The sequence below is a fragment of the Cryptomeria japonica genome, chromosome 3 (assembly GCF_030272615.1).
Source record: "Cryptomeria japonica chromosome 3, Sugi_1.0, whole genome shotgun sequence".
In the NCBI taxonomy this organism is placed as follows: Eukaryota; Viridiplantae; Streptophyta; class Pinopsida; order Cupressales; family Cupressaceae; genus Cryptomeria; species Cryptomeria japonica.
In genome coordinates, this window is record NC_081407.1 from 552,809,640 (window position 1) to 552,820,593 (window position 10,954).

The following is a 10,954-nucleotide window of genomic DNA, read 5'->3' on the forward strand; positions in this document are numbered from 1 at the left end:
TTGAAAGAAAAAACCAATTTAGACTTGGATTTAAAATGAAATCTCAATTTATCCAAGGATTTTGAATTTATTCTTAAAATCTTCCCTTATTCTCCTTCTTGTCAAGGTTGGAAATCTGACCTTGACAAGGAATTTTCCTTGTCATGATTTTGGATTTTCATTATCTCAACTTTCCTTAACAACTTGACACCTTCCAAATTCCATGTCCTAGCAAGCGAATTTCCTCATCTTAAATATCACTCATTCCCTATCCTAGACTTGGATTTCTTAACTTGACCTACGTATTCCTGACTTTGATCATACCTTTTCAAGAATGAGCCTCACACCTACTCAAATCTGTCATATTTTCCTTTGCACTCTCAACATTGCATCTCTAAAGCGACCCTAGGCAGGACCTATGTATTTTCACTAGGACTTGACATTTTGATAAGGAATCATGCAACTCACACCCTTACCTAAGACAAACCTTTCACTTCACACATTCCACGGATTAATCATTGTATTTCCAGACTGACAAGGGTTTAATATCATTCCAAAGGCTAGAAAGCTAAGAGATCAAAATTATACCAATTGTAATGTCCCTTATTGGGATATTCCTAAATTTTGCCCTAAAACCATAATTCCAATTAAAAATAAGAAGTGTAATACATTTAAGAAAATAACTTTATCAATTGAAATGCCCTTTATAAGAGAAATCCTGGGCTAGGTCCTGCACACAATATTAGCAACTGGAAATTGACATTACATCATAAGCCATGCTAACATATATCTTCCTAATAGTTAGTAAACATCATGATATCCATAAACATGATTCATATTGAAATCCAAATAAGCAATTTCCCTTTTAAAGTAGATTCCTATAATAGTCCCATTAGGAATTCATTGAAACATTTGCAAACTGTGGTCTCAAGGTTGGTCACCCCTGTATTGCGAAAGCATGGAAGGTGGGCTGGCCTTCCATCCCTTAGTTCAGCTTGGACACTAGTTGTCCTCCTTGTTCAAGCCCAAGAGCATGGAAGGCCTGTCTTCCATTCCACCCCTTAGCCCACGGGCATGGAAGGCTGGTCGTCCATTCCATCCCAGGGTGGCGCACTTGGGTCTCATTAACTTAGAAGGCTGGTCTTCCTTGCTATATGCAATCCATTTCTCTAACTTCAGAAGGGACTATCACACGAACCTTTCATTGCATTTTAATATTATAAAGAGCATTAAATTACTCACAAAAATAAATAATTTTTCTGAGTATCTGTATTGCATGAACACATGCATTGATCTATAATTCTACTTATCTATCAGCTTTATCTCTAAATTAGCATTGCTACTAATATTAATTCAGTTCTGATTTCAATTTTGTTTCTGCTTATTTTTCTTTTATCATTCGATGCCTTTCCTCAATGAGACTTCCTTTTATACCTTCCACAGTGAGAAAGGTCATGTCTTTTAGTTTTGAAAAGATACATTTGTTTGCAACTGCTACCCTTTCCTTTCAGTCGCTGCTCTTCATTACGCCTCATTATGATTGCTGCTTTTTTGGGAGGACAATAATTAATTGGTAATCTCTTGAATCTCTGCTCTAGGTCTGCCCTACTTTATTCTTCTCTTTTTGTTTAGGTCGTCCCTTCCTTTTTGCCCCCATCGTCCCTTTACTTTGCAACTCGCTATCATTATAATTTTCCTTAATCTGGTCGGCCCCTTAATCAGGATTTAATTGGTCTTAGTTGTCCCTGTTTGCCACATACAGGTAAGCGATTAAACGCAGAAAGTAAATGCACAGAACATAACAGAAATATATTAAAGAACCAGTTTCTATATTAATTCAACAGTCCATGTACATCAAGTGCTTATAACATCACACCCAGATACGACTATCATGATGCCACTACAAAGGAAAGGTATGCAATATATAATACTCGAAGGGGTGCGACCAACTGTCGCGTCCAACTGCCCTTCAGGACGACTAACTGACTGTCGTAACTCATAATTACCGACGACAACATAACATAATACGACAACATGACATAATGATTATTCCCGGCAACATCATCCCCCCCAAGAAAAGAAGTTGTCTCCGGACGACTTAATACAAAATAGAGATGATGCTCATACATTAAACAGAATCAAGGTATAGAACTGCAGGAACTGCTAACGCCAGTCGAGCCCGGAACTCATACACCTGTTGCGTCTTCGCTTGAAAACCCTTTTCTACTACCAGCCGATGCTCAAGTGCGTATTTCACCATTAGTGCTTCCGCAAGGAGGTCTTTTTTTTTTCCTTGACATCACAGTCCTTCTGTGCCTAAACCAAACTTGTCTGCAAAACACGCTTTTCAATCTCAACCTCCACCAACTGCTACTCAAATGATACTGTCTCCCTAGCCAATTTGTCCTCGATAGCCACCCGCGCTGCCCTCTCAGCATCCAACTCCTGGGTACACTGAGCTAAGTCTCACGCTACTACTACCTCCAACCTGGTGGTCAGCTCTGCCCGAGCCCTTTGTGCATCCACCAAGGCAACCTCACGTCCAGTCGAGACATACTCTGAGTTCCTCAAAGCGTACCATTCATGCTTGGAAGTGGCCACAACCTTCTGGCACAAAGGCTAGGAGACGCCTCAAATCCTCCATCACACTCCCCAAAGGCTGATAATCCGTCTCCCTCTACGGCTTATGGCTTCCCCGCCAATGCTTAGCTTCAGGCTTCTTTCTCACAATACGGAACAACCCCAACACTTACCGTGACTTCTCTGATGCCTTCGCCCAACTCAAAAAGTGTATTGTAGCTCAAAAATAAACTGGGGGTCTGGGGGCAGTGCCCCCAGCGGGGTCGAGGGGCAGCACTCCATCGAATGATTTTAAATCTGGTCGTCATTTTGTTTTTTTTTTCTCCACGTGCCAACACCACTGTTTATCCCTGTCGTGCCGTGGTATTTTCCCTTTCACCCTCTTTTAAACCGTCGCCGTCGTGCTCCTTCAGGCCTACAGACTGTAATGTCCCGAGCCCGTACAGAGGTTATCTGTCGGACGATGGAGTGAACCCGTACGGTGGCTGAGCCCTACGGCGACTGGGGTCACCCGAAGCTTGGTGTCGTACGGTGATTGGTCTCCCGTACGGTGGCTGGGAAGGTCATACGGTGGATGAATACCCGTCGAGTTCCACCCTAAACCGATGACCTCCGTCGACGGTGGTCACCGTACGGGGTCCCACCACACAGGGCCTCACCGCACGGTGTCCCACCATACGGTGGTCAACCGTGGTGGTTCCACCGTACGGTGGCCCCCAACGATGGTTCCACCGTGGCCACCGATTTTTTCTTTTCTTTTCTTTTCTTTTTTCTTTTCTCTTCTTTTTTTTTTCTTTTTTTCTTTTTTTGTACTTTTCACAAAAAAATATTTTTATTTTTTCAATTTCCTAATCTAATTGTCCAGAGAGTCTTCGGCTCGAGTCCCGTGTCTCTGGGATTGCCCTTCATCCTTCTCAGTTTGCCTCGCCCGAGAGTCTCCCGCTTTGGTACTGTGCCTCTCGAGTCACCTGCCCAGCCTCTCGAGTCCCCTTCCATCCTCTCGGGTCCCCCTCTAGACTCTCGGGTGCCCTTCCGACCTCTCGGGTCCCTTGCGCGCTTCTCGTGGTAGGGTTTCAATTTGGACCCGTTGATGGCAAGTATATTTTCAATGGCCATCTGAAGACCTGGAACCATAAATTCTACAGGAACCACGGTCTCCTTCCCGTACATAAGAAGAAGAAGAATAATAAAGATTTTGAAGGTTGCGGCCTTCCACACAGGGTTCCAATCGTTGCCGACACGAATGATCTTGGGATTATCTACGTCACCGAGGTTTGGGGCGTTTCCCTTCCAATATTCTCTGTATTCCGGCAGGTACACCTCCTCTGTTACTTGCTCTAGTTCCTCTACTTCGAGCCTGTAGCTCTAGAACATTTTGTAATCCTCCATCTGCCAGTGGAAGAGCTCGTTCAATGACCCCGTCTCATCCTCAGAGCACTCTCCTAGTTTGAGAATCCCTTCGTCGTTGGGCTCCCTACAACCCCGTCCTTCGTCCCTCAGGTCGCCTTCTCCTTCACCCTCCGATTCCGAAGATGATGTCAATTCCTCACTAACCAACTGCGTCCCAAGGTCTATGATAAACTTCCTTCCTCCATTCTCCATAGACAGAGTGTTCTTCTTCCAGTTGTGGGTGGCCTTGGCTGCCACCAGCCACCCTCTCCCTAAGATCGCATCATACCCTTTTTTCTTTAGTGGGATTACCACGAAGTCCAGTATGAAGGGTTGGGTCTCGATGGTAACTTGCTGGCCCATCAGTGTCCCGATGGGTTTGATTCCATGCTAATCTGCTCCCAGCAAATTGAATGTAGATGGCCACAGCGTCGACTTCCCCGGCTTCTGCCAGGTTTCTTCTAGGAGAACATTCACTCCTGATCCACCATCGACAATGGTATCGGTTAGAATGGTGCCAAGGATACCTATCTCCACAATGGCCGGGTTCCTTCCAGTGTTAACTGCCAGCAGTCTGGGGTCTATTGCAAACCCCCCAGGAACATTTGTGCGATGGTTGGTATTGGTGCATGGTTGGGAGAGATTATTCAGCAACGTCGTTCCTAATTGAGGCATCATTTGGAGGAGGTCGTGTACCTTCACAGGCACCTCCAGTTTTAAAATTTGATTTAGTATAGCCTCCTCCGCCTCCAATCGGCTGGAAGTACCCGTCGTACCCTTCACCTTCGCCCCCTCTCGTATCTCTTTCTCAATTTCTTCTTGTGCTTCTCATACCCTTCGCTTCTCTGTCTCTGGGTCTGGGCACATTGCTTGTCTGGCTTGGGCACGGGTTACGGCCAGCACTTCCTCTTCTTTGGTTTCCTCGATATTGAGCAAGTTGACGTCGGACTTCGGGCAGGTGGCGTCTTCGTGGTCTCCCAGTCCGCACCATTTGCACAAATATTGTGTGGCCTCTCCCTTCGGGCAATCTCAGGCGAAGTGCCTCCACTGGCTGGACGCTCTACATTGTATCATCGGTCGACCTTTGGAGTCGTATTGGATCCGGCTCCTTGTATTGTTACTGTTGTTATTGTTGTTTCGTCCTCCTCACCGGTTATCTCGGTAGCCTCCCGATGTTGCATTGTTGTTCACCTAGGAGCTGCCGGTACCGCCCGATGTAGTTGGTTGTTCCTGCATAAGCAATACTTGTTGGTTTCGTGTTTTCATGTTGTATGGGCACTCCTTGATGGAGTGTCCCATCACTTGGCAAATCTCGCAAAAGGCCTTCTTCAGACAAGTACCCTTCGTATGTCCTTCCTCTTTGCACTCTGTGCACCATACATCCCCTTCGGTCCGACCTGTGCGTCTCATTTCTTTAAATTCTCTCCTCATTCGTTCCATGTCTTTCTGGAGCGCTTGCACCTTTTTGCCAGACTCGCCATCGCTGTTGCTTCCCTCGGAAGAGTCATCATCCTCAGACGAGCTATCCTTCTTCTTTTTCTTCTTGATGTCTTGGTCTCGCTCTCGAGATCCATCGCTCTATTATATGCATCTTCGTACGAGGTTGGTGGAACAATTTTCATCTTCTTCCGGATGGAGTGTTTCAGTCCCTCCACGAACCATCTCTTTTTCAACCCATCCACTGGTTGACTCTCCATTTTCCCCAACAGTTCCTTGAGCCACCGACTATAGACTCGGACAGTCTCGTTCTTGTTCTGCTTTGTGCCATAGATTTAGGCTACTATTTCATTGCGTCTCTGAGGAGGCGAAACTCTATCTCGAACTCCTTCAGGTTGGGCCATGTGCCGACTTTGGTCTTATCCGTATCGGAGTACCAGTCGATGGCCACTCCCCTTAAGGTTGCTGGAAATTGTGTTACCCATTCATCCTGGTCGATAACACCATATGGTTTCGCAAGTGCGGCAATGGCGGACGGGATCTTCCTTCCCGTCGTCGTTGAACTTCGACAGCTTCTACTTACTTGCCATCCCACCGCTGGGTCTCGCTCCTCTAGTGCCTTGTGTGCTTGTACCTGGTGATCCTCCGCCTCCGCCTCCTGCACTTGACCCTCCACTTGTGGGTCCTCCGGAGAAGGTCATTGACCCCGAACCAAACAAATTGCCTCCCGTACGATACCCTTGTGCTCCCCCAGCACCGTCGGCCGTACCATCACCTTCGGTCGTCTCCCTCCGGTTGTCCTCCGAAATGGACAAGTTCTTTAGTAGGTCTCTGGTAGCGTCGATCAGGTTTAGACTTCGCCTTGTTTGTTTCACCAACTCTTTGCGATTTCTTACCCTACGGTGGTATTCTGGTGAACTGTAGAGTTCTCCTTCAGCACCCGCCGTGACTCCTAGGTTCCCTTCAGGCAACCCTAAGACAGTGTAGAGAGTGTAATTCTCTCCGTCTATCTCAGCCTCTGCAACCTCTGTGACACCTCCTGGGTTCCCTTCGAGCAACCCCTCGGTCGGTCGTCCCTCAGCAAGCTGCCTTAGCCTACGCCTTCGTTCTATTTGTTGTCTGAGATTCAACGCTCTTTGTGCCACTTCCCATTCGCCACTTTGTATCTTTTTATTTTTGTCCTTATTTAGTATATTGGGCATAAATCACTTCCGTACATAGCAAGCACGCGCCATGTACACACTAAAAAAAAAAAACTTTTATTATTTTCCCTTTCGGCCACAATTTATGTCAATATTGTGCCGGGATTATTACAGGGTTCAATTTCCCCTTCGCCTCTTGCCATCACGCTCTGTGTCCCAACGACAATTGTTTTCTTCGTACTGTCGGAGGACCTGTTGGCGTCGCTCCTCACGGGCAATCTCCTCCAGGCGGGTTCGCTATGCCAGTGATGCCTGTGCAAGCAACCAAGGGAGGTAGTTCAACAACCGATTCGCTGCGGGGCTAACTTCCAGTGCGGTCCACACGGCACTTTTTGCGACTTCAGCCTTCGTGGCCTCTCTTCGGACGTAGGTCTCAATGGCCGCGTGAAGCAGGATTGAGAATTCCCTCGTTGCAGTGTCTTCTCCATCGTAGAGCTCCGTTTGTGCATCATCGGCCTCTGGGTTGATCTCACCAATAGGTAGGCCCATCGTGTCTGTACGCCATCTGCTCCTTCCTTTCCTGAGTATGTCTAGGCAACGGCGCCAAATGTTTGCCACATACGAGTAAACGATTAAGCGCAGAAAGTAAATGCACAGAACATAACGGAAATATATTAAAGAACCAGTTTCTGTATTAATTCAACAGTCCATGTACATCAAGTGCTTATAACATCACACCCAGATACGACTATCATGATGCCACTACAAAGGGAAGGTATGCAATATATAATACCCGAAGGGGTGCGATCAACTGTCGCGTCCAACTGCCCTTCGGGATGACTAACTGACTGTCGTAACTCATAATTACTGACGACAACATGACAATGATTATTCTCGGCAACAGTCCCCCTTTAATAGTCACAACCAATTTTAATTATTTTTACCTTGAGTTGGCCCCCCTTTCATTTATTCAATCGCTCATGCTTTATTATTTAATGTTGTGATCTGCGTTCATAAATCCCTAATCTTGGGTAGTGATATGACATAATGTTAAAGGGTTTATATGATCTTTAAAGCACTTTTATAAACAACAAAGTACCAAACACCCAGTTTCACTCCTAAGCAATAAAATTGTGGAAATGGTGTGCACCATGAAGGTTTTTGTGGCTTCAAAGGCCTTAATTTTGGCTTGGTGGCAAGAACTCCACCCTGTTGAGCACGCCTTGGGCACTACCCCTCAAACCCATTGGGGGTGTTGACCCCAAAACCCCACGAAGAACACTGCCCCCAAACCCCCATGAGGAACACTTTCCCTCAACCTTGTTGGGGGCATCACCCCAAGACCCCCATGAGGGGCATTGCTTCTCAACCCCATTGGGATGTACAAAATGTATTAAGCTCTAATTTTGATTTATAAAAGATGAAAGTCAATAATATGTTCTACAAATTTTGTAATATGTGTTTTTTATAATATTTTTAAAAATTTCTGTTTTTAATAATATTTTTAAAAATTTGTGGTTTTTAGCTTCTCAGACATGACTAAACAAGTATGACCTGAGGCCACTCGCATACATTCATCTTCAGAATGCAGTGACAGGAAGTATTTTCGTAACACTTGCATATTTGGCTTAATCTAGCATTTGTATCAAGACACCTCTGTGATTAGAATGTTAAGGTAATATCATGAATAACATGACAGATGGGTTGTATTATTATCAATCTCTTGATGACCAGTGTTTATTCCACAAATGTTATTGTAGCCTGGGTAATCTTTCATATTATAGCCAACAATATGATCCTAGTGCTGACTTAATATAAGAGAAGCCAAGGTTATAATAACAATAGTGGAAAGTATAACAGAAGCTTGCTGAGATAATACTAGTTCTTTCTTCTTTTGCACTAACACTTCATGAAGTGGTTTGCAGCAGGATTGTGTTGTGAATCTGTCTTGCAGGTGACAAAGTAAATCAGAAGGCAAGGAAATATGGTAAAAGCGGCAAATGTTCACAAGGAAGACTGTTGAAAGCAAGTTAGCACAAGGAAAATTATAGATATTACCTGTGAAGGGCCCTTTTATGCCCAGAATGAAAGGATTGTAAAGGAAAATATGTAATGCAATAAATGATGTAGAATTTTAATACTAGCTATTGACTGGACCTAAGGTTCCGGACAAGGCCAGAGGTTTTCTCCTCTCCACTCTTTCCTACCAGCGTCCGCACTGAGCGGAGATTATAATTTTATTTATTAAATAAAATATGGCTTCGGCCTTTTACCGAGCAAAACAAAAAAAAAATTATGTTTTTTAAAATGTTCAATAAAATTGCTGAATTTTCCCCTGAATTTTGGCCAAATCCCATGTTTTTAAAAGTTTTGGGCTGGAGCTTTTCATGTGGACTGCCTATCAACTAGTGCCATCGCACTTACATTTGTTCTTCTTCTATTCTTCCTTAAATGTTATGATTTTAGACTACATTTCTGTACATTTCGATTTTAGATCACTTGTGCAGCACATGCGGGTATTGTGCAACTGGTTCAGTTCTGTGACACTAGTCTCTCTCGTTACAACTCTTAGTTTTCTTCTGGTTCTTACGACATTGCCTTATATATTCGATTTTAGATCATTTGTGCAGCACATGCAGGTATTGTGCAACTGGTTCAGCTCTACCACACTACTCTCTCTCGTAACAACTCTTAGCCTTCTTCTGGATTTAGTACTCTGATGTTTTAAAACTTCTAATATCTACGGGACCAAGAGTAGCCTATGTTTTGGTTCATTCTGTTTCTTGAATACTTTTTGGCCCAAACTTCAGATATATTGCATGTAAACTCATCCTATCTATAGCTTTATGCAATGGGGATAGGTCTAACTGAGGCTCCTCTCTATACAATGGGGATGGCTCAATGTTTAAGTTCTTTATGCAGTGGGAAGAAGTCAACGTTCACGCTCTTAATGCAATGAAGATAGGTCTTGCACCAAGCTCTGCTTTTGGAGCTTTTACATATCTCAGTTGGGGAACATTTTTCTCTGCACATAATTTAACCATAAACAAGAAAAAGAAAAGAAAAAAACAAGAAAGTGTCAGTACCAGTCTAGCGTCCCTTGCATCGAGCGGCTTGATGCGGAATCCTAAAGTATTGTGAATGTATTTAATTTCGCTATTGTGGGCGTTTAGCAAGTCCGCATACGCTCCTTGCTCATCTATCCTCAATAACCGCACTGCAGAAGCTGCACCGTTGAAAAGAAAAGCAGAACATTAGTGATAGAGATGATAAACAAAGAGTGTTGGAGTAGCACAACATATCTTTCACTTACCTGCTCTGTGAGGCGAAACATTGGAGTATAATTTCTTTGACTTATCAACAAATTTTGCCTTTAATTCCTTTGGTTTATCCACGGATTTGGACTTTGATTTCCTTGGTCTGTGACGGTGTTTTGCAGGTTTGGAAGAATTTCCTTGTTCGGTGGCAATGAGGGATGTTGTGCAAAGTAATAGATGTGAGGTGCGTGTTTGCAGAGAGTTTGTGGGATTACAGGAGGAGAGGCGGAAGACCTCATGTGGACGACTTGTTCTGGAAATGCCACTGTAAAAGAAATCAGGGCGAGCCATGCCAGTGACACTTCCACCGCTTCTTTCCAAACAAAATTTTATCTCCACTCAAAACTCTTTCCCCACCTCAATGATAACTACAAAAAAGTTCTTTAAGAGAAGAAATTCTGTAGTGTTTTTATTTTTTTTTCCGTTGTTTCCGAATTCTCATAGATTAGAAAGTTGGCGTAAATATTAATAATTTTTTTAATTTTGTTGGAAAATGAAATAAAGATTTTAATGACATATAGAGATCAACATTTTTTTTAATTTCTTATAGATTAGAAAGTTGGCTAGTTGGTTAGTTGTTTTGATGATTTTTTGCTTCCTCAAATAATTTGTATAGGTTGCCAACTTTCAAGTATATTTATATATATGATGCACATTCTATGATAAAGTGTCATTTCGTCTCCACCACCTCCTTATTGTAAAATATGCAAAAATTTTCCTCTCAAACTTCCTTAGGAATAGTCCATCTCTCGATCTCTCACCTAAGACATGCAATCCAATCCTCAACTATGAAATTAACAACCTTGCTTTTCCCTCAATAGCCGCTCCTAAATATGTTTTTCAATATGTTCCCAAGTTGGGTTAACCTCTTTTACATAGTAAGCTTTCTTCCATTGAATTTGCTTTCCCCCCATGGTAATCCTAAATTTTTTCATCGCGTACTTTTTATTTCTTCATTGGTGTTAGGATACTCATGCAAATTGATGTCTCACATGCACAACCATTTGTTGTTCTTCTTCATCCATGTTTTCTTCCTACATCTTGATTCCTCCTTCCCCCACATGGCAATTCTGAATTTTTTCACCGCATACTTTTTATTTCTTCATTGGT

The 10,954-nt window shown here is 43.4% G+C and overlaps 1 protein-coding gene across 3 annotated transcripts in view; it reads right to left on the minus strand.

Moving 5' to 3' along the window:
- Positions 1-10,232, minus strand: part of LOC131029889 (uncharacterized) — a 248,757-nt gene extending 238,525 nt beyond the window's left edge. For 2 of the 3 annotated variants that reach the window (XM_057960549.2, XM_057960547.2), the window contains exons 1-2: positions 9,841-10,232; positions 9,614-9,753 (exon numbers count right to left, since the gene is read on the minus strand). In XM_057960549.2, the coding sequence (XP_057816532.1) occupies positions 9,614-9,753; positions 9,841-10,135 (435 nt within the window). In that variant the 5' untranslated portion in view covers positions 10,136-10,232. The remainder of the gene's footprint in view (positions 1-9,613; positions 9,754-9,840) is intronic. The other variant, XM_057960548.2, reaches the window with a different exon arrangement.
- Between the last annotated feature and the right edge of the window lie 722 nt (positions 10,233-10,954).